The sequence below is a fragment of the Aspergillus tanneri genome, assembly GCF_003426965.1.
Source record: "Aspergillus tanneri strain NIH1004 chromosome Unknown AapTan_6_pilon_pilon_pilon, whole genome shotgun sequence".
NCBI lineage: Eukaryota > Fungi > Ascomycota > Eurotiomycetes > Eurotiales > Aspergillaceae > Aspergillus > Aspergillus tanneri.
The window spans coordinates 3,027,062-3,053,302 of record NW_022984633.1 but is presented as its reverse complement, the minus strand read 5'-3'; the positions used below and the strand labels follow the sequence as shown (position 1 = coordinate 3,053,302).

Sequence of the window (26,241 nt, the reverse complement as noted above, 5' to 3'; positions counted from 1 at the left end):
GTATTATACCACCAGGATATGGACTCCTAATGAGGAAAACTGAAGAGAAAATGAAAGTGGTCCTGTTCGGATGAGGGAACGAATAGCGAAACGAGCGTTGGGTTGGATGAAAGGTATGCTTATTAAGGTTAAGGCTTTCTTTTCTGTTGAGAAGCAGGTGAAGTCCGATGGCGTGAGAAGTCGCAAACGATCATCATTTGGCAAGATAGCTTTAGTAGCTTCAGGTAAGGTAAGCCTTACAAAGTACTAGACTAGCCTCGTCAATGTCAGGCGCAAGCAACCGTGCCTTCACCGAGAGAGCCGGATAGGAAAAAGATCAGGGCCGACGGGAAACCTCACTCTGGGGAATTTCCAAATCCAAGCATCTGATCACACTTGAACCTTATGATCCGCTGCCTTGCGGAGGTACTAGCCTGCTACTTCCGATGTAGGGCGTAGGCAGGACCTTCCCTTACCAGCCAAGTACAAGCAAAGTACTGGCAGACTGCCAAAGTCAATCTCCTCCAGGACGACTTCCGGGACGAGTCGGTATTGGCGTTACTGCCGTCCCGTACTTACTCCGTACCGTACGACTAATTCCCACGACTAACGGAGACTCAGTCCCGGCCAGCTTATCAACCATCCTCGCTTCCGCTCCGATTTCCTCCCCTCCCCAGAAGTCTTTTTTGTATTCTTTCCTCCGTCTTGTCTCTTCTAATATTTTTCTTCCTCTCCTTATCACTTCTACCTCTCTCTCACTCCTTCAGTCCTCCCATCCCACTGTATATAATATTCTACTTCTTTGGTCTCAGACTTCAGCAATCGCTCAGCTAGTACAGGAGCTTCCGGACTACCTTCATAATCGCCCACTTCGGTCGCTTCGAACGGTAGCGGATTACTCTTAATTTTCGCTTCCAATTCGTGCGGATTGTGCAAAATCCCTCCTTTCCTTCAACCCCACCACCTAGAACTTTGGGATTTCCAGTTTTATCACCTATTTAAAATGCGTGCGACCGTTAGTCTCCGTACCGCTGCCCGGACTCCTCTTATCCGGTTCGTTGGCAGACGTTCCGTGCCCCGTATGTGCCTCCGTCTTTAGCAATGCATTTGTTGGTGGACGGGGCTTCCTAACACGTTTTTCCTCTCCAGAATCCGTGGATCACACCCCTCGTCCTCATCCCGCTTCTCCCTCGGGTATCCTTCCTGATTCTTTCGCCGCATATCGCTCCAAGGCCCAACAGCACGGTCCACTGAGCCGTGCCTCTTTCGCTCCAGGTGCGATCGGCAGTAACCCTGGCGCTTCTCTGGGTCCCATTCAGCCCAGGCAAGGAGAGTTTTTCGACCGTGTCGAGCTTCCCTCCCGATTCCACCGTCTCCCTTGGACTGAAGCCGAGATTGAAGCCATTGAGACCGGCGGTGCCAGTCTCTGCGCTTAAACTTCGCATCTCCCATACACATGCGAGATAATGCGATGAAGAAAGTATTCGGATGAGCACGATGCATTCAGTAGCACGTTGCAATGAGAGAGGCGGTTCGCTTCCGCCCGAGGTGATATGATGAGAGTTGCTCTCCCATCGGCGCCCGTAGGTGCTGGGAAAGAGTTATTAGACTTGCTGGGAGCCAGCTTTTTCGTGAAACCCGTGTGATACCGATCGAGGTCCGGTGACTACTGCCTAGTCTACTTCCGATCGTGAATTGAACCTCCATTGGAGAACTCCATTCAGGACTTATCTCCTGCACCTTTTTTAGCCCCTACTTTTTCGACTTCATTTTGCTCCTTATCATGGCGCTGGTGGTTCCTGGTCATTTATACTTAGCGGTTTTATGTTCTTTACTTTTTTTTAAGGCGGGCACTGTTGGGTTTACTTGACATCTGGTTGTGGAAGAATGGGTTTTCCCCACCATTCATGCATTGTATGCTTGATTTTTGTTCTATTCAAAAGCCTGACGGATTGGTGGGCTGTCAGGTTGAGGGACTTTGTTTTTGATATGGTCGTGGTCTCTACACTGGACTCCGGGCGAATCATTATTACAAGTTTTAGAATCTAAAGCATTCTTCACCATAACCTAAACCATTTAGAATTTCTAATCTTTGCAATGCCATTTGATTTTAATAGCAGTAGATTGACGTTTGTGTGATGCTGAGGACCTACAACTACAAGGTAAGAGCGGCCGTCCTAGTCACACGTGCTCGTGACAGTAAGAACACGTCCTGCCACGCCGCTTCAGGATAACAGCAACATTTCTCCCCCAAATCCAAAACCAGTACTGGGCGTCTTTACCCAGCTTAGTTTTATATTAACGGTTCTCAGTTAGGATTCAACCCAGAAACTACAAACTATGGCATCCGATAGTGTCAACCACATAACCTTCACTGAAGTAGATGAGACCAATCATCCGGCAGCTACTTATATCTATTCAGAATCCCCACTTCCCACCACAAGTCAAGGGGATGCCTCCAAAACTAGCGGACGCATTGATGTGATGGTAAGTGCCCTTGACCTTCAAACCTTCATGACATTATTCCCTAGTAACGACCAATCAACTCCCCAATAACAAGAACCTAGAACCAGGGGCTAACCGCAACATTATAGAACCTTTCTTCCTCCATTTCATCATGGTCTTTAGCATCTCTACTGAACCTCCTTACTGATGTCTTCCTCCCTGCTGGATACCCCCACAGTGTCAGTGATGATTATGCTCCGTAAGTCACTCCGAATTGTGGTCATATTGCCGGTATCTTCCTAATCCATACTCCAGGTACCAGATTTTCGTGAGTTCCAATTTTACATTAACATGCCAGCGTACTAGTACCGCGGCTAGTATATCAGTTGTACATAATATGGCATTCGAAGTTGGCGATGCTAGCCCAGGGCAGACTCGACATCAACTAACATGGTAAACCTAAGGACTCCCTCCAAGCCTTCAGCAGTTCCATCGCTGGTCTTCTCTCTTCGAGGGCAGTATTGCAAGGTAATCCCACACACTGTTCAATTGTCCTTGAAAGTGGCTAACGGTCATCGAAATATAGGGGTTGGCGTAGGGAATGCCAATGCCTCTCCAACATCTGCACTTCTACTGCATATTCTACAGGACTCTTCTGGTCGGGTTGCGACCATCCTCTTCGCTCATCGAGTCGGCACAGCCCTCGAGCCGGAGTGCAAAATGTACCGACTAACAGCCGATGTATTCAACGACGTTGCGATGGTGCTGGATTGTCTCTCTCCGATGGTCCCCGCAGGAGTTGGCCGAGTTGCTGTTCTCAGCACAGCCAGCGTTCTACGGGCCATGTGTGGTGTTGCTGGGGGGAGCTCCAAGGCGAGCCTAAGTGCGCATTTTTCTCGATGGGGGAATCTCGCCGAAGTGAATGCTGTAGGTTTAGCCGGATTCACCTCCGAGAGCAAGATATAAGAGGGCTACTAACATCTATGACTAGAAAGACTCCTCGCAAGAAACCATCATCTCCCTCATTGGCATGCTTGTATGCTTTGTTCCCAACTGTCTCTATGCACTGCAATCACTCACAAAAATGCAGGTCGGATCATTTGTCGTTTCACGTGTCACGAGCTACGTCGCAACATGGATTGTCTTGATCCTTCTTCTTACACTCCATTTAGCCCTGAACTATGCAGCAGTGCGCTCCGTACAAATGACGAGCCTCAACAAACAGCGAGCGAATATTGTCTTCTCAGCCCTATTCGATTCGGACCCTGGTTTCACTATCGATGGTTTTGACAGCAACTATCCCACCGAAGGGAGAGAGAAAGAGATAGAACATGTCCAAGCTAAATGGTGCACCCTATCTCCGGCGGAGGTGGCCAAACGAGAAAGGATTTTTGAAATGGATGGAAGGCTTAAATGGACTTCTACCGCATTTTATCCACCAAGGGCACATAAATTAGGATTCTGCCGCATTGGAATATCTGTCCAAGAGTTTCTAATTTCTTCATCCTCCCACATGTCCTCCACGTCCCTGAAAACCTATCTCCCTATATTCCGGCTCACCTCCATCTTCAAGGAAGAGTCATACATTCTGGCCTTACACTGTGTCAACCGTACCTGGCATGCGGGTATTATTCTGAAGAATACCAGCAATATCGAGACACAACTCAAGGCGTGGGCGCATGCCTTGCTTGCTGCGCGAGTACTGTCTATACCAACGAGTGAAAGTGAAACTCAAACTGACACGGCGTATATCATAGACGTCATATCGAAGACATTGCGTTTCCTAAATGAAAACGATCGTTGCAGTCGGTATATTCTAGCCTTAGCGCATGCGGGTTGGGATGTGAGCGTTGGTGCCTTGGAAACAAGGTCCAGGCGAAGAGTCATATGTGATAATTAGCTTAGCTCCATGTGTCCAACGAGCCCTACCAAATCTACAAAATTCATATGCGAGTCAATGGTTACTTTCTGCTGCCAGTAAAGCGTTATGTTTCCGCCCCTGTGTCTCTTTCACTGGCACAATATTTATACAGAAGCTCTGTGCTTGTCAAGGTTGATCTAGGCACAGGGATCTTGCCATCTACCTTAGACAAAATAAGGGAGTCCTGGGTTTGAACGATAGATCCATGAACGCCATAGGGGTTTGTGGTGTTCCTGGGAGGTGACTCTAGCCGATGATCAGTTTTCCCTCTAGAATCTGTCGCTAATTTCACACTCGACAGGGCGCTAAGAGGCTCCATCACCCTTTTTGTATCCATTGGATGAGAATCACTGATGATAGCGCCAGTTATTTTTGGAGAAATAATTGTCAATTTTAGAATCCATTCTGCCACGTACTCCTCGCTGGGCTCTGTCCTATGGGAAAGATACTCCGTTACACTTCAGGTGTCGTCATGTTTCATTTGGCGCTTGCAATGGGCTGTGGAGTGAACATCTACAAGATTGTCTCGTGAGTTTCCAGGACAGCTCTTAGCACGAGCTCTTCACAATGTTAGGGCTGCTGTTGATTTGAAACGATACGCCGCTAAGATAGTAATCGGCCTGGAGATCTCTGAGACTGACTGCACTTGAATTGAAAAACGAGCTAACTTCAATGGAGCGTATTTATCCCATTGTTAGCAGGTCACTGGGAACAACGCTTCAGCCACACTCTCCATGCAGCTCGTGCTTGCCTATTTTAGCTTACTCCGTCTGCCAATCCTTGAAACCTCGAGTTGAGCCTAAGGACGGACTACACACTTTTCCGAGAGATTCCGTGGGCCGTGAGCTGCACTAGATGGGCTCGTATTGGGTTCACCGTTGGACAGAAGATAAATGCACGAAGATGTGTCTCACTGAGTCAGGATCCTGCAAGATACAGGGGTCCAGGCAATCTTGCGGGTGTACTTATACTAGGCCGATCCTGGAACTCTCTGCTCGTTAACGATTCGAGTGGGAGATTCTAAGGAAATGAATTAAAGATAGCTGGGGATTGTTGAGTGGTATTATCAGCTGGAGATGGGGCAGGTAAGTTTAACCAGGGCCTGCACTAAAAGTGTGCATCAATTGGATTTCTTGCTAATTGTTATTACAGCCGTAGTATATATCCATACTTGATTCCAAACTTGCGACAAGATAACCATATTGAATGGGGTTTAGAAGACTACTTCGTGATTTCATCGTGGGCCTGGCATCTCAGAGCTTCGATACCTATGTTGAGACGGAATTCTCCCGGCTTCCATGATACTACACCATTCCAGCTCACTAAGAGCCCGGGTTTTGGTAGTTGAATGTGCTTGTGCCTCAAGATCTTACGCAACCAACGGGGATTTCGACTGTTTGCTACCATTAAATTAATAAAATCTAACAAGAAAACCCTCTCATGGATACACTCGATTACTTGATTAAGAAGGAGCAATAGCTGGAAAATTCAATCTACATGCGGAAATATGTGGTTTCTCAGTATAATCATGATTGGAGTATCCACATCCTACAAAGATGCTTTACACATTTGAATATATAAATAATATATGCATCAAGCAACTCGGAACCAAAAATAGTATATTAATATATCCCAGGTAAAAAAAAAAAAATAAGGGTTCAATGTCAAATCCAGGACCATATTGGGGGCCTAGTAGTAGTAGTGTAGTTATAATAAGCTTAGAAGTACCCACGGAGTCTAGATATCTAATAGAAGTAATATACTCTTATTTACAACACTTTTAAATAAACTTATAGTAGATATTACTGCACGGGCAGTAAGAGTAAAGAAAAGCATAGTCATGTTGTATTTAGTAGATATAGTAGAAATACAGGCAACATAGTTATATCTTTATTAATATTTCATAGAACTATTAAGTAGATTATTAGTCACTAGTACTATCTAATAATACATTAAACTAGGCTAGATCTATTTCTACTAATATTCAGAATAGAGGACTTAACAGATAAATAGATAGAAAAGAGAGAGAGCCTGCATCGCCAAGTGTGTCAGCAGTTGGAGCTATATGACAGGTATGCTACCGCTGTCAACGGGCAGACACGACATTGCAACTAGTAGATTGCTAAGCACAACATACTTTGGCCCATTGCGAGCTAACCGCACAAAAAAATCAATCCAATTGCTACAGTGGATGTGGTCAATCCCAATGTCCACGCGAATGCGGTTTCACTGTAGGATTTGGTCTATCGTGGGAGTCAACAGTGGATCTCGATCTCCGAGAACCGGTCTAGACATGATAGGGATACCATCGGGAAACAAATCCATCACCTAATAGTTATTGGCCTTGGGGGCAATCTCTTCATACGGCTTCCGGTGGACGCAACCGACTCAATGGATATCCACGGAATACTACGTTGGAATCGTTGATATGCTCGAGCTATTATAAAATTCAATAGCGTCTTATTTAGGCAGTATCGGAAAGAATAGGAGCCACCGTGGTACGCTGGGACACGCCAGTTTTTCTGCAGCAAAGTCAATAGATGTCTTTGGGTTAGTTGGGATAACAATCAATTGTCAGGATTGTCCTGGTTCAATATAGGAAGGCAAGTAACGACAAAGCGTATGGATTGGCGGCCGAAAATCCTCCGTTTTTTTCCGTCGGTGGCGCCGAACAAAAAAAAGCTTCCATGGAAGTTCTAGAAGAGAAAAATTTTCAACGTGACTTGTAACTTGTCGTCTCAGAACTGGGATTGACATAACCTGATCTGTCCCATTTAGATTAAATTTAACTATCGATCATGTCTTTACTTAATTGATTAATTAATTGTCTAACAGCTAAATATCAATTATGCAGGGAAAATGGAGGAGATCATACGGTGACAGCGAAGTTAGATTATTAGAAACCCGGCCAATGAACCAACCACTCCTCTTTTGGTATACAGAGTACATACAGTACTCCGTACATACATAGCACTCCGTAGATACCGAAAGGCAGAGGATGATCTGCAGGGACGGATATTATCAGTGTATCACCAGTGGTCTGACGGGAAACTCGGTAGTAAACCTAAACAGACGTCAACAACCCCGAGAGCATTCCGACGCACAAACCATGGGGGATGTGTTATGTATGGAGCAATGAAGATCTCATCCATCCCTCTCGAGTCTTAGCCTGTTGTGTGACCTTGACCTAGACTGTTCGGCCGATGGAATTCCTGGACGGAAATCACGTACCCGCTCATTCCATTGTGGCCAGATAACGAAAAATGGGTGACACAGGAGAGACATCGACTACAATGCAAGCACTCCGTACATCCTACTACACATGTGTGTACAACGTAACCCTACCTGCCTACATAAGTACTCTGAGATACCTATGCAGATACATACTGGTACAGAGGAATACGGTTCGGGATCTCCGTGAGATATGAGGTCGTTATTTCGCCACCAAGGCGGCCCGGGTCAATCGACTAACAAGCTTTAGGAGCAGACAAAGAGCGAAAATATCATCCATATCCTCCCGGAGACGAGGAAGTGGAGGTTTCAACGGCACCCAAGCCACACATACCAATCTAAAAGCGGAAACACGTTGTCGGCGGCAACCGCCAACGCACACTGGCGGTTGTGCGTGTATGCTATGTTGGGTTGCCTGGTGGGTGAGTAAAAGAGTGGAGAAGGAGGGGAAATGGGGTCGCACCATCCAATCCCTGAAGACCTTGTGGATTTGGCTGGATCTCCTACGAAACAATTAATGCCCACGCCCCTCGCGAAGTTATGCACACGCACGAAAGCCACCGTCCACAGTTGGACAGGACAGCCTTGACTGGTCAGGTTAAGCCACGTACGGACGGGCCGAGTGTCCGTCTGATTCGCTGGAGCGATGCAAGGGTGGCGGGCTTTTTTCCTTACTGTCAAAACTGGGGCGAGCATTCTTCATGATTCTGTAGCCGTTCCTTTGAGGTTCTAGAAAAGTGGAAAAGATTTTTTTTTTTTCGTTTTCTTTTTTTTGCCGCTCAGCGTTACGACTTCCGAGAACAGTTATGCAAATGATGATAAAATCTTCCGTAATATAGTGTATGACTAAAATAGTAGGTACCCAGGAGCTAGGATCATTATTGTGTTCATAATTATGATGGGGCATCTTTTTCTAGAAATTCATATTTCAAGCCACACCGTGACACATACACGGTCCTGCATGTCTGCAGGCCCTTGCAGACAACTTGGGGAAAGCAACTAAACTAGGCAGGGATCAGTATTGGTGGTAACACGCCGTCTGTCAAACAACATCTGGAATGGAGTCGCCTAAACATCAAGATGGGGTAGGGTTACGGCGTAGATATGCATGAAGAGCATAGCTGGCAGGGTAGGTAGATCCTAGGCAGTTACTAGGGTCAACGACGCTAAGTACAGCAGGTTGACAAAATAGGTAGATACCTCTTGGTACCTGGGTCTACCACTCTATCCTGGTACAGTCAGTGGTACAGTGAATGTCACTAGGAGATGTTTCATCATCATCATTTTTTTTTGTTCCCCTTTTCTTTCTCTTTTTCTATGAAGTACGGAGTACTTTTTCCGCCTTACTCCGTAGATACCCTGCCATTTTATTTCTTTGTCTGACTGTTTGGCTGCAGATCCACCAAACTCCCACCACCCAAACCCTGCAGTTGCATTGCAAGTTCGATGGTTCTTCGTTGGAGTTTAGTAGAAGTCTGCGCTCTGGGTCTAGTAAGGGAGTGTGGAAGGCAACTAACCCACCCCTTGCCTCTTGTGGATGCACAACTTTCTTGGCAACCTGCAGATCCTGCCATTCCCTGGCCAATGACTAGTCAGGATCCGCGCTGCACAACCGCCATCAGGCCGTCTTGCGCCTTCTGGCCGAAGGAGAGGACCATAGGTACTTCCTCCATGCTGGTAGGATGGTAGAGTTCATAGGTATCAGCCTAGTTCAGGCTAACTTGCCCTCAGTAGACGCGAATTCGTAAGACCGATCTGATACCTCTATTCTAGTCCGACCGGCTAGCGAGCGATAGGGAGGGGGTGGTTGCTGCCGGGTTTCCTTCAGCATGGAACCTTCAGCATGGAACCTTCAGCCATGTGTTCATTGGAAAAGAAAACACGTCGACGTGGTTTCGGTCGAACTAGTTGAGGGCTACCTTACCTACCTACGGAGTAGGTAACTACCTACATGGTATAGTAGTAAGCATCAAGTGTCATAATTACATATACCATGCATTACCTTATTCCATGGTAATTATTAACTTACTAGACTCAGACTGGTGGAGGAGTTTCAAAAGAGGAGGGCAATCGAATCCAGTCCAGAACCACCAGCCAACAACATCACGAGCCTTGTCGCCACCCCACACCCAAGAAGATTCCATTGGGAGCCCGAGAGCTTCGCATCAGGTGCTCCTACAAAAGCTGAGAGAGATCCTTCTGGACTTCCTTGGAAGTTTGGTTCCTATGATGTTTTACTTTTAATGTTTATAATAACGATTAGAGTAGATGATGTTATGTTTCTGATTTTGAAAGTTGTCTGATCCAAACCATCCATTCAATCCACAGGTTGCCTGGGCGAACATTATTAATCAATCATCATCGCTATCATCGTCATCATTATTATTTCTTTGATTTATCCATTGCTTCGCTGCAGCCTGTGTCTAAGAAACAATACCGAGTACTTCGTACAGACAGAATTCTTCTTTTTTTTTTTTTTGCATGCTCTATTGCGGAACGTCGCATTTGATCTGCGTGGTGAGTGTTTTTTTTTTGATCCTCCCTTTCCATTTTCTTTTTTTCTTTTTATTTCTTTCCACACCCCCTTCTACATTGCACATTCCTCGAAGTGAGTAGTATTCAGGCAGAACAGCAATCAGTCACCCATCCTATAGAGAAGCATACTCGCTCCACTCTGGATGGTATGCTCTACCACCATAAACTCTTTCCTCTACACCATCACCAACACAACACGACACTTAAATGCAACCACCTGCGTGGGCCCACTCCTTCATTCTCTTCTGGATTGACTTCCAGGACGGAGATCCATCCTACTCCCCACTCTCGTTGGACCACTGACCGTCACGATTCTCAAACCGAATCCCCACCGAGGACCTTCCGGATCCTTTTTTTGGTGGCTTCCCTATCTCGCGACTCATTATCTGAGTCTCCTAGAGCCTAAGGCGGCATGACGTGATCCTCCCGAGTGGGTGCGTGTGGATTGGTGTGTTTGTGCGTGTCTGCGTCTATTCTTGTTTCCTGCCCTACATGGTGGTAGAAAAACCCTGTCCCTGACCTTATGACTTTTGTTACCTCTCTACCTTGCCTTTTTTTTTTTTTTTGTACTCTTTTCGCCTCCTGTGAAGCACGGAGTAAAATACAAGACAAGCAAACCCCCCCAGAAGGACTTCCACCACTACCTAGTGACGTGACCTCTGGCATCATCGCCCCAATTGTCAGTGTCTGGTCCTGAGTGGCTCCTTCATCTCCGCCGACGTCGGCCTGATAGGACAAGAACTTCCTGGCTACGATCGACCGGGAAGTATACTTGCGTATGATTTGTGGCGGAAATACACTGGGTGGACTGTTTCCTTGGGTCTGCCTCTAATCCAGCCAACTGGGTTGTTCGTCGAGCCACTTAGACCCTCTTTCCCGCCCTAAGGTCTTTCTCGGTCTGTTCCTGTGGACCAAATCCCCGGCTGCTCGACGCTTCCGTGCAGGATTTTGAACTCTGTGAAGGACCTGATCAGCATCACTCCCTTCTCCACCATATTCTTCTTATTAAGATCCTCCCCACTCCCGTCTTCCCTATCGCTTCTCTTGAGACTGATCTCGCTACCATTGTCACTATTTTAATTTCCCTTTTTTTCTTTTTGTCATCTCTTTCTTTTTTGCTTTGTCTTAGTATAAAATTTTTCCTTATTAAATTCTTTTCTCCTATTTCCTTTGGGATTCTCCCTTCGCCTCCGGTTCTCATTCCCACGGAACCCGACTAATCTGTTCTCTATCATCAGATCTCACCCTTCGTTAACTGAGATCTCTCCACTTACTATCCATTTTCCGAACGCTGTTATCCGACTACCTGAATCAACTTTTCCATACTGTCATTGCGCAACCTTCACGGCTTCTCGCATCTCCAACTCATCGGATAGTAGCGGTGGTCTTAAACCAACGGCCCAAGTGACTTGTCTTCAGACTAGGGAATACTGCAGCCTCTCCCATATCCTGCATGTGCTCGGATTCGGGAAGTTTAAGGGTGCAATAACGAACTTGGACATCCTATTCAAAAAGGTTCTTCGCACGCTATACGCGATGCTCAGAAAGAAGACTTTACATCCACCTCTACTCTTCTGGAACAACTCTCCCAGTACGACGCCTGAACTTTCTCCAACGTCTTCATCATCGGACAGCGAGTCGGACGAGGACATGGATTTATCCAGTCCACGTCCGCTGAGTCTGGTGGTCCCCTCGGGCGCATTTTGCCCCATGCGACCGACCTTGGATGAGGTGCTGGCGAACACGGCGCCTCCCCCTTACACACTGAGTGCGTTTATGGCGTATCTCTCCCAGAACCATTGCTTAGAGACCTTGGAGTTTACCTTGGAAGCTAAGCGCTACCGTGAAACATATCACTCGCTCAGCCACAAACTCAACCAGTCGCCGATTATTTCGGATTGCGCTGAAAGCGAACATTTGCGTATGCTTTGGGAGCGGCTTTTGACTGCCTATATCGCTCCAGGATCACCGCGCGAAATCAACGTCTCCAGCGATGTCCGTGATGAAATCCTTCACCATGGAAATTCAACAACTCCCCCACCCCCCGAGACCCTCGATGCCGCTGTCAAGCTTGTGCATGAGTTGATGGAGGAGTCGATCTTCATTCCCTTTCTCAACGCACACACCTCATCTGCCCATGCCCTACCATTATCGGAATCCCTGTTCTCCCACGAGGGAGTGACGGTTGTGTCGGGTGCAAGTCTCGATGACCACGCTACCAAGCGTGGTCGGTCCAAGAGCCGGCGTTTGTCTCCCCAGTCGTCGAAGGATTTGGGGCCACCTGTCTCCCTAGGCTCTTCTTCGTCCGGCCATCATAGTCGACCAAACTTCTCTCTGGGCGCTATGACCTCCATGGGCAAATCCAGCCACCGCACATCGGGGCCTGTTTCTAGCGCAAGCGGCGACTCAGGATCGGGTGCGCTGACCGATGACTCGGGAAGCTTGCAGTCGAATACGAGCATTGGCGAACCCATGACGCCGCCGACCACGCCGCCTTCGAGTGACCCGCAGTCGATGCACCTGTCCCACAGCCCAAAGAATCGTCCCGACAACCCATGGAAGAAAATGGGAATGAAGCTAGGATTCAAAAAGCGATCGGGCAATGGGAGCTCAGGGAGCATGAAACTGCCCGGGACGGAGGACTAGTTATCCTGTGACCTTCAAATATACTGACCCATCAACCTGATGTTGGTAGGGTCATAATGGACTGAGTGGGGGATATGACGATAACCTGGTACCCTGACCAAACGACCTTTTCTTCTCCTGGAGCTCCAAAGAAGGCGTCCCCTCAACGCATGATAGAACTACACATGACTTCTCTACATTCTCCACGAACCTTCATCTTACACAATCGATCATTTGTTCTCCGGGCAATCACTCACATAAAGCATGTTCGACATGAGTGGACAGGTGTAATGTGCAGCGGCGCATTGGTTGGTTTGTTACATTCTAGCAGCATATTTACATAGCAGGCGTTTTCGAGGTCAAACAAGCGAGCATTTCTTGTGTTTCCCGCACGCGATAGATGTTTCTCTTTATCATGAATGGAAATGGGATGGGTGGCTACTTTGATTCGGCGTTGGTTGATGGATTTGTATTTTCTTTGGCGACATGATTGCATGTGTATCTAGCACCGGCACCCTTCTCCATGTTTTTCTACAACGACCTACGACTGAGTTAGCATTTACGGATATGGAAATAGATATGATACCCTTGATTGAAATACCTTGTTTCTCTTTTTTTGGTAATTTTTTCTCTTTCAATGAATCTGACAGTCTAGACTCGCATGGACAGTGGCAATGGGGACAAATATTGAAACTGGAAACAGATTCCTCGTTTCTTGTCCGGTTCACCGACGTGTTTGACTAACTGATAGCGGGCTCTGTATAATAAATATAATAAGTAAATCTAATCAATAATATACAGCCAATTAATGTAACCGTTCATTCATTCATTCAATGAACAAGTTTCTACAGGGTAGAAATACAGAGTTCATCCTATCAACAGGATATTTAACTATTTAAATATTAAATATTAAATATATCCATCATGGATACCCGAAACATGCAGAGGATAAATTAAAAAAAAGTGAATGATGGTGGACTTGATAATGTGATGCGTGATCTGCATTGTGACAATCATTTTGAGTGTTGTTGAATTTTCCATGTCTGTTGTTGGTCGGTTGGTTAGTAGCATTGTGTGTGTATATATGTGTGTGGGGGATGTTTCTCAAAGTGTAAGTAAGAGTAAGAGGGAAGGTGGTGCAAGGTCATTAAACGAATTAATCATTAAATTCATCCTAGACATATCCTGTTGTGTCTTTCTGTTTGTCTTCCTGCCTGTATCTGTTTCCATCCGAAACACTAACCTACTTACTCCATAGTAAGAGAGGTGCTTCAGTTCTGTCTCTCCCCATGTACTTCGTACTCTGTACCGTGCTCTGTTCTGCTCCCCTGCAAGATGGCAGGTAGTCAGCGACGATGGCACTGGATTCGGCAGGTCGGATGCGGAGGACATGTCGATCTTGCTGCATAATCACCCGTCCCTACGAAGAAGGTATCTAGTCGTATGATCATTTAGATGCTTCCGATTGGCGACAGGGAAGTCGTTGGACGGACTGATGGCTTGCTTGGGTGATTGACTGCTGTACATTGTTCTACCCAAGTTGCTGATCATATAAACATATAAGTATAGCGGACTTCTATACTATACGCCAGCCAAGTAGGCTTGGGTTATTGCTACCTCTCATATATCGGAGAACACGCAGCTTCCAGGAGGTAAAAAAAAAGAGTAAAGAAATGTACAGCACACACACAGAGTAGATCCAGCCGGGAAACAAAAATATATGAAACATGGTCTTTTATCCATCTAACCTGGCAACCACAATAAACCGCTGGCCAAATAAACAGTGTTCTGATCAATGGGCTCTTTCATAATGAAACAACTGCGGGTAGAAACAAGTAGGAGGGCGATCCAACAACAACAGCATACACAAAGCAACACCGGAGGTCCGGAAGAATTCCCGAGAAATAGACACTGAAACATTAAAAAAAAAAAAAAAAAAAAAAAAAGGCCACAAACTGCACATAACTCATCCAATGCAATGTTCCATGTATGTCTCTCTCACGCGTCCCGTTCGGCATATGCAAACACTCAGGAGTTGCTAAATGCTTCGCTAAATGGGTCACCCTCGAGGCCATTCCATCGGAAATGCCAAACGCCATTCTGCCACATCATTAATGCTTATTACCCATCGGAAAACCATCCACAACAAACCGAAAACAAACGATGGTAGAGTCGAGACGGTTGGAAACAATAGGGATACGGACATCGGTCACGTAGTCTGACGCAATATGAAAATCTAATATTAAATGGCTCTCATGCCAGAATGCAGTGTTGTCGAAGGGAGGCAAAAACAAGACTATGGAATAGGAAAAAGGAAAAAAAAGAAAAAAAAATTCAAAGTTCGCCGTTCCAAGCCGTAGCACCATAACAAAGAGTGTTCAAGATGATGGATATGATGACGAAAGACGTGGATGAGATAGGGACGACGTCGCCCTAGCTATGACCACTCTACCTCGGGTTGTATATGTATTGTCTGATGAGCGAAATGGGGCGGAATGAAGTGGTTTGCTTATCCAAACCATACTCATTGTTTTGAAATAGGGGAAAGGAAATGGAAATTGAAAGCGGAAAAGGTAAATGGGTAAAAAAAGGTAAGAACAGGACCTCCGTTCCCCAGCCCATATAATGCTCATCATCTGCCAGCAGGATCTGCAAAGCCGTCCAAGCCTGACTCAAGAAAATGGGGGGAGTGTCCAGTTTATAACCGTATAAGTAGTAAGCTGCTTTTCAACCGTCCTCCCAAATGTCCCCAAGGAAGAAGACTGTAAAAGTGGTCGGAAAGCCAATATGGCCGGAGGATAATGTAAAATTGCTATTTATTCTCCCGCGCGCAAGCCTGGGATCAACCTAACAGAAAGCCGTAATAAGCACAAGGCAAGACACGTGGGCATCTGATAGATCACCTACCGCAGCATAGCGCTTTCATCACCTTCTGAACGAAAGTGGGCTGCGGCTCGTTGCTGTTGCCTTGAGCTTGTTGGCTATTTCTTGTCGGGTTGGCAGGGCTATTTATGCGACCCGGAATGTTTGCGCTTGAATTCTGGAACTGGGCCAGCGTCGACGCCGTTGGCGTTGTTTCCAGTCCCCCGCTCTGGCGCTTGCCTGGTATCCCGCCGGCGACGTTTGGTCGCTCGCGCGTCTTCCCAGCTCCAGCTTTTGCTGGAGAAGGAGGCGGGGGCTGCGCGGCGTTTAAACGGTCTGCCGTCACACCAGGTCTCTGACTGCCGCGAAGCTGCTGCCCATGGAGCTCCCGGGCAGACGAATTGGGAAGTCCGTTGTTGTGCAGGTGCTGTTGAGACGAATAGGACTTATATTCCCAGCCCCTTCCATTGTTGAGTTTCATCCAGTCATACTCGCCATCTTCGACATCTCCGGCATTCTTTAGGGCCTGCGTGAGAAGATCCCTCAAATAGTCGTAGTCGGGGGTGTCTTCAAAACCGAGGTTACGGACATAAGTTAAGTACTTCGTAAATTCTTCTACAAATAGTTTAATTAGTACCACTGAGACCAATGTGGAAGAAGGCATAGGGGAAAGGGGCTGGGGTTGGGAAGTACCTGGATATCCATCGCACAAGTCCTTGATGGCAGTCGTCTGTTTCTTTTCCCCGATTTTCTCATACTTTTGCTTGTTGGTTGCAGCCTTTAATCCTTGCCACGGAAGACCGCCTCGTAGGAAATACATGAATACATGGCCCAAAGCCTCCAGGTCATCACGACGTGACTGCTCTCGTCCCAAATGCGTATTTATACTCATGTAGCGTGCTGTACCGGACAGCGACTTACGCTCACGATAGGGGATGTGTTGTTTGGTCTTGGGATCCCGATACTGCTTGGCCATTCCAAAGTCGACTACATGGATCACATTGGCCGCCTTCGTATTGGGACGACCGATGAGGAAATTGTCGGGTTTGATGTCACGGTAAATCAGGTTCTTCTCGTGGATCGTTTGGACTCGAGAAAGCTAGAACCCCAACGTTAGCCGACAGATTCCAACGGGGAAGGAGTGAACGCACCATCTGCTTGGCCACCATGACGACGGTCTTGATAGAGAACCGCCGATTGCAGTGGTCGAAGAGGTCCTCCAGACTAGGACCCAGCAAGTCAATAACTAGAATATTGTGCAGACCCTCCTGGCCGAAGTAGTAAACGTTGGGGATGCCCGCTACACCAGGTCAGACAGGATCACCCTCATCAAAGACAAACTAGGAGGGATACTTACGGCACCCAACTAGAATCTTGTATGTCCGGTATTCATCGCGAAGCTGTGGGGCATCACTCTTCCGGGGTTCCTAGTATTGTTAGTGCATTTAAGCCTCCGACCTATCTTCTACCGCGGTGCACTGACAAACTTGATCGCCACCTGTTGGTTGTTCAGGAGATTTGTACCCTCGAAAATAACACCAAACGAACCCTCGCCGATTTTTTTCCCGACCCTATAGTGGACGCCAACCACATTGGACGATGAGGATGCCATAGTCGCAAGATTCTATCGGGGGTCAGACCGGGGGAGTGTGTGGCTTCACCAAGGGACAATGGGCGCGGAAGACTCGACCAAGAGCTCGGCACGTGAAAGACTAGTCTGCAGATACATCGGCAAAGTCAGCAACTGGACGACAGTGTCGAATGGCACGCATAATCAAGGGAGAACAAGCCTAAGGGGGAGGCATCCGAGGGGCCTCACCGAAAGCCTGATGTTTACAAGTTGGACCATTCGTTCATAGATTCACGGTGCCAGGACAGTTCGAACCGAGGGCGGACAGCAAGACGAATGCTGTCGGAATTGTCGCAACGGAAATCCCGATGAGAAAATTGTCAACCCTTGACAAAAATCGATTGACAGAAGGGCGTGATAGGAGGATCTGGCGAAGTTCGGAGGCCGACAGTTGGAGTCTGCGGGCTGACAGCTCAGGAGCGCTCTAAAGCCAGAGAACGAAGCGGAAATTTATTATATTTTTTTTTTTGTTTATTAATTTTTCAAATAAAGGTAGAGCCCCCTAGGAAGAAAAACCAGCTGCGTGGCAGTACGAATAGACCGCACTGAGCAGTGGCTGATTCGGATTGGGGAGCAGGCAGAGGATAAGAGGGAGAAGGAGGGAGGTAGGAGGAAGAAGAAAAAGAGAGAGGAGCAAATGGAGGTGGGTAGAGAGGGGACAGATGCCAGCAGTGGTGCTACTAGGTACTTAGTACTTAGTGGTATGTACTGTCCAGACTCGGAGAGAGAGAGAGGAGTGGAAGGAGAAGGATGGACGGTTACCAACCAACCGGGTGGAAAGCAAAATGAGGCGGAGAAGGGAAAAAAGCGAGAGAGAGAAAAGACGGGGAGAAGGGAGACAGGCGAAAGGCGGCCTGCTACTGGCCAGTACCTGACATACCGTACCGTACGAACCGAAGGTACCTTACCCGGCTGCCTAAGGACAAGGCCGTACGGTAACTTTTAGGCCTCCGTTCTCTTCACTAGCAAAGGTCCTTAAGGTACCATTGGTAGTACATACATAGGAGCACTAGTACCTACCTAATTTGGGCACTGTATTGACTAGCGCTATTTCTTACCCAGGCCTATGCTCTTCTAGGTAACCGTTGCCACAAATGGATGCTTATTGTCAGGTACGGAGTACTCCTTACTACTTATATATGGAGTATGTAGGTATGTACAGGCTAGAATATATAGAGAGGTCATCTTCCTCAACCCTCCTGGCTGTTCCCCCTTCTCCAGCTGCGGAACTCTGGCTTTCGGCCTGGACTCGCCTTGACCCAATTGACTAATGTCTCTAGCGACCCCTTAGCGCTCCGATTGTTGGTAACGAACGGTTCAGGGCCGGACGCTAATCACGTCCGAGGTGGGTTCTGGCCAGCTAGAAGATACGGTAGAAAGCTCCTGACGCTGTCATTGATATCACTGACGAGGTCTACTGCTTTACCTAACAGGTAGAAGAAGACAAATAATAATAATAATAAATAAATAAATGAAATGGAAGAAACCGTCATCCATGTGTAAGGGATCACCCAGATTTGTTACCACGGTTACTATCATTGCTTTTTGTGGGAGTGATTAGTACCTTGACGGCTTCGGTGGAATGCCATCATCGATAGGAATTCTAGTTTGGTATGGAAACCGAGTATTAGGAAAAAACTTCATCCATACCTGGCAATACTCCCGATCGAAAGAATAGCTTAGCAGTTAGCACCGCCAAGGACCTACCTAGCTAGTTTGATACCTAGGTACTCCATGGTACTATCACAGTGACAGCAGTTGCTGCAACGAATCTCCTCCAGCCAATTCCTGTCTTCCAATAGTCGCCCCCAAATTTTAGTGGCCTCAGGGAAAAAGCATGAAAAATGGACGGCTCCAGCAGCGGAACATATACAGAATTTCTGTAAATAATATTCACTACGGAGCATGGAGACAGACTTGCATCTCTCCACACAGGCCATCTGAGCCCCTGATCAATCCGAGAATATGAGACATGGACATGATGATCAACTTCCTGTATCTATCATGTATTGTACCCAAGGTTACAGCCACCAATAATAGCTTTATTATTTACTCCATACTATGGTTCATTAACTTCATCATAGACAGGTGCTTCGTATCTACGAAGTAATAGCAGGCCTTTCAGGGGTATACTCTTTATACTCAATAATCGTTCCCCGTGCGGAGAACTTCTCCCTGCATGTTATGATCTAGTTTCTTAAAAAAAAAAGGAACATAAGTGGAAAGACTGAATGAAAGAACAATACAAAACAGTAGAAGATTAATCTAGAAACTATAGAATACTAACTAATTAATAGGCGTGCCTTGTTATGTCAAACTAAAGCCAAGTTTAATAAGAAAGTCCACAACTAAATTGATTAGACTGTGGTGCTAATAACGCCAAAGTTGAGGGTTCCTCTGGGACATCCATACATTCCTTTTTGTGGAGATGCCTAGGCACATAGTGGTATCTTTTCCCTTCATCTGTCTCCTTTTGAACTGTAGGATTTTTGATTGCAGTGATATCCTAATGCAGCATATACCTACACATTCCTTTCAATTTGTCCTGTAGGCAAACTTTTCTCCAGCTGACATGTCAGTAACCCACTGCACTGCTCTCTGTATTACTGCAGACAGTAGTGCTTCTTATTTAAAACTTATACCATTGGGATTGAAATGGGTCTATATATTATAAGATAATTGGTCCGAGATGTTTTATTTGTCTACTGCATGGTAGATAAAGCACACATGAGTGGTGGAAGTAATGACCAAGATATTGATGTCACTTTAGCATGGGAATCAACAGCCGCCGATGGCACGGTTTATTATACAAAAAAAGAATTTCGGGACATCAGTATCCATCTATATTCCCCCATACAAACAATTTCATTGGCCTGTTCCCCAAGGCTAACCAGACCTTACACTGTTTCGAGTCGAGTATACATGCATGTATGCAGCATTCGCTTCCTGTCATCAGCCTCGAACATTTATCATACCTCCAAACTACCAAAATTTCTCCCCCATCATCCAGGGATCCTTCAGTAACTCGGCAGCTGATTTTCGTGCCCGAGGGTCTCTCTGTAGCATCGAGCAAAGAAATGAGACAAGGTTATGCGGTCTCCTCGTGACTTGGGGATTGGCCCGAAGCCTTTCTAGCAGGAAGAAGGCAAACGACTCAAGCATTTGGCTGCTTTCGCCAATTATCTGGTCGATGAGGATTTTGTGCTCCTGGTCTATTTGCTCTGCAGTGAGACCCAGACAAGGCACGGAAAATAGGGGCTCATTTGTCGCCAATTCGAAGAGCTTCCAAAGCAAGCATTAGACAGGATTCCACAAGGGACAGATGATTGCATACCAGGCAACCCAGGGTCCATATGTCAATCTTAAAATCCCATTCACTCCGGTGGACCAATTCTGGTGCCCGCAATGGAATCAATGTTACTGGCCGCTCGGGGCACTGACCACTCCATGCAGCTGCCATGATCTGTTAGTATATATATACTATGCACGCAGCGAAAATGCAGTGGATGTGATATTACCTCCGCCCAGATCACCCAATTGGACGAGAAGCATAGAAGGGTCTGTTTCATCAAAAATTCCCTGAGCCCTCTGAGAAGCCATCAGATACCTCGGCCCACTGTCACCGAGACACTGGACAGGCAAAAGTTTGGGAGGGTTTAGATACCCTTCGCACGAGCTCACACCATCGAGGACGAACATAATATTGGCAGGTTTCAGGTATACAGGGAAGGTCAGTATTCAGCTCTTTCCCACTCTGTTTTTTTTTTTTTTTTTTTTTTTTCTTTCTTTCTCTGACATTGGAACAAGGCGGCCTACCACAGTGTATGATGCTCTGCGAATGAAGAAAATCCAGGCCCAACAGAATCTGTTTAGCAATGGCCTGTACACTGCTGTACTGGCGCGGTTTACCCGCGAGAACCATCTCCTTGCCATCGGATACCAGCACTGGAAATATAAGGCACAGATGAATACCATTCGGACCACGATGCTCGAAATGATCCAGTAGTTTTATCACATGCCTTTTCCCGGGATGGTCCAGATCTGGATTCGACAGGTAAAGTAGGATTTCCAGCTCCTTGTTATCCCGCGAAGCGTCTGCCTTTACGATCTTTAATGCCACCTGCTGTTCGAGCCTACGCACAGTATCTAGTGTCAGCACGAGGAAGATAGATATATCGATTAGGAAGGGAATCGACACACCTCTGGTCCCAGGCAAGCCACACCGTTGAAGTCTGACCATGCGCTAACTTCCCAGTGATCTCGTATCGCTCATTGAAGAGGTCGTGGAGGTGAACGGGATGGTATCCTCCCAAGCGGTAGTCGGCGATAGATTCGACGACGTCATCGATTTTCTCCAGAAGGCCCATTCTAGTGTCTCTATGTGAATGAACAACAGCAACAAAACAAAAGACATAAAGTGAAAGAGTTAAAAAGAGTGACTCCGTGACGAAAGAATTAGGCTATGTCGAAGAAAGAGACATTTTGACCTAGTTAGGGTGTTCTTTTAGGGAGTATTCGCCCGGGAAAGTGGGATGGGGTTGCAACCACGGCCGTCGATGATATATGATGCAACTCTATCTCATCATCTATCCAGTTAGAGGTGGACTATTTCCTGGCTTATATGTTGTGACGAATACTCTATGGCCTTTTTTTCTGATTTTTCGAGCTTTTTTCCCCTCCCTCTCTGGGAAAAAGTTTGGGATCGCAAACCCTAAAAGACATCCTATTCTGAGTAGGAATAACCGGGTCTTCTGGATTTTACCATAGAATTGATCAGATAGCTAAACTAGAGCTCATTATTCTCTTAAATCATCATGTAACTTTGCTAATAAATCGGGTGAGAAGGTAAGATATACAAGTACATCCAAAAGACATATCAGGTGCCAGAGGCTCTTCTGCGTTTCACAGATTTGCTGGTGTCACCCCCAATATTCCGCACCAGATATAATTACATCTCTTACAATTGATCCTCTGGAATGTCTTCCGCCTCACTCCCAAGTTCCTCTGCAATGAGATCTCGATCAACGCCATCCTCCCCATTTGCATCACCCCCGCCGTCCTGGTCATCTTCCTCCTCGCTACTAGAACCGCTTCCGTCACTGTCGCCGTCGCTACCGGGGTCGTAGTCTTCCTCTTCCTCGTCTTCTTGGTCTTCAAGCTCACGCTGTGCCTTCTGCAACTCACTTTCTTCCTCGACAGCAGCGTCTGCTGTGGCAGCACCCTCCTCTTCTGTCTTTGCTCCGTTGACATTATACCGTTTGGCCCGTCGTGCTTCAGCAAGACTGGCGTCCTGAAGACCATGCTTCTTGATGTACGCATCGATGCCGCCATAGTCCACCTGGTCGATCATGGAGAACTCGAATTCTTGCGGTTCATCGTTGTTCAAAGATCGAGCCGCGATATTCAGATTGAAGGTCCTCTGGAGCACTGAAGTGTAGGAGATCGAGTCTACATTCTCAAGGGCGAAAAATACCAGCGGCTTCTTAAATCCGAACAGTATTCCAGTAGACAGAAGGAACAGGTAACCTGTGGGATGCATGTCGATCAGCATCGGGGAACAAAGGACCAAGACGGCACCAAGATTGTACCGTACCTTCTTTACTTCCACGGAACGCCTTGACATGATATGCTTTCTCCCCCTTGCGATGCGCCTCCGGCATAGCACTCACAAACTGTTTATCCTCCGGACGCACCACCTGCGTCTGTAACAGGTTATCGTTCAACACCTGTCGGACCAGTCGTTCAGTAGTCTCTCCCTCGTTGTTTCCAAGCTGCTGGCCATCCCCCGAGAATGCTGCTTTGGGAGGCCCGTCGGCGACTGTCCATACAATCGACTCGGGTACAGGTTCACCGTCGGGAGGGGGGTTGATTCCGTCACCATACTGAGGGATCAGGCAAAAGTTGAACTGTCGCTGGTTCTTCTCCGGGACTGGAAGACACAAGATATGCTCTGTTTTACGATCGCACAAGATAGCATTAGCTAAACAACAATCAATCAAAAAAGAGCCATGCGCCAGACTTACGTATCTTGTCCATTGGGATCCCAAACTCGATCTCCTTTGAGGTCTGATTCCTCGCGCGAAGGTAACCGCGCCCGGCGGTGATCTCAAGCAAGAGCTTTTTTCGCTGTGGAATAGCAAACGACACATCCTGCATATAGAACTGCAGCGGCATATCCGCTTTCAGATCACCTAACGATTGGATATTTCCCGTGGCATCCCCATTTTGTAGCTTTCGTTTCTTCACCGCAGGGCCATCCGTAGACGTCTTGAAAGGCTGAAGGGGGTTGTTCGCGTTCCTGGCCAGCAGGCTGGAGGTGTATCGAGCAATGTCTTCGAATAGAGGTATATGCTGCGGGGTAGTTCCTGGAGAGAAAGGAGAAATCAGTTCTGTAGTTAGAATTTTATTTATTCTATTTTTTTTTTTTTTTTTTTTTTTTTTTTTTAAAAAAAAATCCTCAAATAGTTCGCAGAACCTGAAGCCATCGAGCGAAAAGGGACGTACCGATCGCATCGTAAACTCGTTTTTTCAGAAAAGGTTCGGCAGCAAAAGCGTCTTCAATGGCTGGAATACTCTTCGTAGCAGAGGAGTTGATGGTGGCGAATGCCATAATCAAAAAACAAAACAGTGAGCCAGGAACAGATAATCCAACATCGGACACTTGGGGGGTGGGAAGTTGCGAGACCGAGGAAGATGGGGGAGGTAGAGCGGATAAGGCACTGCGAGACTCCCCTGGCGGGTTGTCGACCCATCGAAATCAACCAACCCATCCCAACGCAATTTGGGGGGGATTCCAATAGTCGATCTTAATTCGTGGAAATGCTGCGATCTCGACAGGGCATGATGATCCCTACGTAGGGGCTTCTTGGTCATGAGAGTCCGTGGGGTCCAGCTGGGTTAGTTTATATATACAGTGAGTAGAGGAATCTTATACAGTCGATTTCTATACTACAGGAATTCAAGTTGTATACACGCGTGTGAAGAAGACAACGGAAAGGGAAAAAAAAAAAAATAAAAAATAAAACCAAGAAGCCCTCGCAATGCCAAATCCGCACTGACCGGATTCTTAACCCCTGGCAGCCTTTTTCTCTTTCATGAAGTTTTCGATAAATCCGACCGTCTGATCATCCAGGAGGTAATTGCCATCAGCATCTCGTCTGGCGTTCAAGCGCTCCTCCTTCTTAGCCTGGATCCTGGCCATGAGCTCTCCCTTAGGTGTCAGCAAAGACCGGCTTTGAAGGTATTCCTTTCTGTACTCTTCCATCTTCTTAGCTTCCACCCATTCAGGGTCATGTCTCGTTCGATATTTCGAGAACTTATTCCGGAGTTCGTCCATGACATTTGGGGGGAAAGGCGCGTTGTGCAGTGATGGCACCCATGTGGGGGTTTCAACTTCCATTCGAAGAGTGTCCCACTCCTCATCCTTCGCTGCCGGCGGCTCACTACGAGGCCATGGAATCTCGATATCCTCGCCGGCAATGTATCGGGTATGCTTAGGAGTGTCTGAGCCGTAGACTCGCTCCAGTATGGGACCCCCGCCGTAAACGTGTTCCACCAGGACATCTCGCGTTTGTCCTGTGGTCGGGTCATCGAGGGCAACTACCAGTCGGACGTCGTCGATGGGGAGAGGCAGGTTCACCGTTTGGAAGGGAGTATTATTCCCATACTGTTGGTTCAGCCATTCGGGGAAATGTACATCGGCCTGCAGAGGACAGCGAGTCAGTCAAGAACAGATCCGATCACGAGAAGCCGCCTTGCCAGGTGTCCATACCACATTGAGGTCCTTGACGGTGACAGTTTCATTTGTCACATCCACCCGGGTGACCTCGTTGATCTTGCCCTTGTCTCTGCCCTTCATGATACACACTCGGTCACCCGCGGCAATATTGATGTACTTTCTGCGTAGGTGCTTGGGAATGGTTGGTGGGTTCATTGCCTGCGGTGACAACGCACCGAACGTCTTCCCTTCAAAACCAGCGTCCCGCTGGGGCGCGAGAGGCCCTCGCATCCAATCCTCACGGCGTCGTTGCCTCTCGGATCGGATGGCATCGAGTCCTATGCGGTTGTATGCGAACCGTTGTCTCAACGAATCCTTCAATTCTTCGCGCTCGGCGGTTTTGGCTGCACGAATGGCCTTCCTTTGGGCCTGGTTCCTCGCCAGTGCTGTCCTTCGAATGATCTTCTGCATCTTGACCGGCGTGGTACCACGGTGATGGCTGACGTTTCCGCGGGATCATCGAAAGGCAGTGGTCGAATGGCTCGGGAGGGAAAATTGCGGCCATGTCATGTCACGTGAATGAACAACACAGGGCAGCAGCGCTCCTCTGCCTCATAGGTACTACTAAGTCTGTACTACGGAGACAGCTGGGAAAGTAAGATGGTAGGATTCAATTGAAAGACCTAGAATGTGTATATTTTATGAGATATTCTCCAACATAGATCGTGGAACCATACAAACTATTAAAAACCACCAAAATGCAAGATGTTTTACTGGTTACTTGCAAATCCTCGAAGAGTTAATTAGTGCTGTTATGGCAAAAACAACCGGAGCTTTGGTTAAAACTCAGAGCCTGAGTCATATGATATAAAGGATTCTAAGCTTAGTATCCCAGCGACATTCTAATGTACCTATCTGATGAATGACACTTGCTTCTTTTGCAATTTGGCTCCCGTATTGGAGAGATATGCCAAGGACAGGCATACTGTCTTCCTTAGACAATACTGGGACCTCAGACATAGCATGTATTTTATCGCCTGGACGTTTTTTGCTATGTCCAACAGGATCAATGCCTGCATATGACAGACCCAGGATCTTGCGCTGTTTAGGACAAGGACCAATCGACAGCATGTAGACTTTCAGGTTAGCTTACTCCCTAGTTATCAAGTATAAAATTCCTGAGTGACTCAATGGGGTTTTCCAAAAAAAAAACCCGAAGAGAAAGAGCACGGATCTTTCACATGAGAAGGGCCAACCACGCAATAATGCTAACCATGATGTCATATAGAGTCAGAA

At 47.0% G+C, this 26,241-nt stretch overlaps 7 protein-coding genes across 7 annotated transcripts; 3 read left to right on the top strand and 4 right to left on the bottom strand.

The window, feature by feature from the left end:
• Nucleotides 1-982: 982 nt before the first annotated feature.
• On the top strand, nucleotides 983-1,415 carry ATNIH1004_009046 (alpha-ketoglutarate dehydrogenase subunit KGD4; the record flags this gene model as incomplete). The annotated part of the gene is made up of 2 exons (XM_033573647.1): nucleotides 983-1,058; nucleotides 1,129-1,415. The coding sequence occupies 2 exons, from the start codon at nucleotides 983-985 to the stop codon at nucleotides 1,413-1,415; spliced, it is 363 nt and encodes a 120-aa protein (XP_033424199.1).
• A 904-nt stretch (nucleotides 1,416-2,319) lies between these two features.
• On the top strand, nucleotides 2,320-4,324 carry ATNIH1004_009045 (RUS1 family protein; the record flags this gene model as incomplete). Its single annotated transcript, XM_033573646.1, has 6 exons — nucleotides 2,320-2,466; nucleotides 2,574-2,683; nucleotides 2,740-2,752; nucleotides 2,889-2,952; nucleotides 3,011-3,351; nucleotides 3,416-4,324. The coding sequence occupies 6 exons, from the start codon at nucleotides 2,320-2,322 to the stop codon at nucleotides 4,322-4,324; spliced, it is 1,584 nt and encodes a 527-aa protein (XP_033424198.1).
• A 7,323-nt stretch (nucleotides 4,325-11,647) lies between these two features.
• On the top strand, nucleotides 11,648-12,757 carry ATNIH1004_009044 (regulator of G-protein signaling domain-containing protein; the record flags this gene model as incomplete). Its single annotated transcript, XM_033573645.1, has 1 exon — nucleotides 11,648-12,757. One exon carries the CDS (start codon nucleotides 11,648-11,650, stop codon nucleotides 12,755-12,757), a length of 1,110 nt encoding a protein of 369 aa, XP_033424197.1.
• Nucleotides 12,758-15,578: 2,821 nt separating this feature from the next.
• On the bottom strand, nucleotides 15,579-17,210 carry YCK1 (casein kinase I; the record flags this gene model as incomplete). Its single annotated transcript, XM_033573644.1, has 6 exons — nucleotides 15,579-15,583; nucleotides 15,644-16,213; nucleotides 16,292-16,697; nucleotides 16,750-16,898; nucleotides 16,956-17,025; nucleotides 17,082-17,210. The coding sequence occupies 6 exons, from the start codon at nucleotides 17,208-17,210 to the stop codon at nucleotides 15,579-15,581; spliced, it is 1,329 nt and encodes a 442-aa protein (XP_033424196.1).
• A 3,000-nt stretch (nucleotides 17,211-20,210) lies between these two features.
• ATNIH1004_009042 (uncharacterized protein) lies at nucleotides 20,211-21,595 on the bottom strand (the record flags this gene model as incomplete). Its single annotated transcript, XM_033573643.1, has 5 exons — nucleotides 20,211-20,510; nucleotides 20,563-20,681; nucleotides 20,747-20,816; nucleotides 21,115-21,361; nucleotides 21,429-21,595. 5 exons carry the CDS (start codon nucleotides 21,593-21,595, stop codon nucleotides 20,211-20,213), a joined length of 903 nt encoding a protein of 300 aa, XP_033424195.1.
• A 590-nt stretch (nucleotides 21,596-22,185) lies between these two features.
• Nucleotides 22,186-23,838, bottom strand: rtt106 (putative negative regulator of DNA transposition (Rtt106); the record flags this gene model as incomplete). Its single annotated transcript, XM_033573642.1, has 4 exons — nucleotides 22,186-22,754; nucleotides 22,822-23,178; nucleotides 23,252-23,593; nucleotides 23,733-23,838. The coding sequence occupies 4 exons, from the start codon at nucleotides 23,836-23,838 to the stop codon at nucleotides 22,186-22,188; spliced, it is 1,374 nt and encodes a 457-aa protein (XP_033424194.1).
• Nucleotides 23,839-24,294: 456 nt separating this feature from the next.
• On the bottom strand, nucleotides 24,295-25,416 carry ATNIH1004_009040 (mitochondrial 54S ribosomal protein uL24m; the record flags this gene model as incomplete). The annotated part of the gene is made up of 2 exons (XM_033573641.1): nucleotides 24,295-24,930; nucleotides 25,000-25,416. The coding sequence occupies 2 exons, from the start codon at nucleotides 25,414-25,416 to the stop codon at nucleotides 24,295-24,297; spliced, it is 1,053 nt and encodes a 350-aa protein (XP_033424193.1).
• Nucleotides 25,417-26,241: the final 825 nt, after the last annotated feature.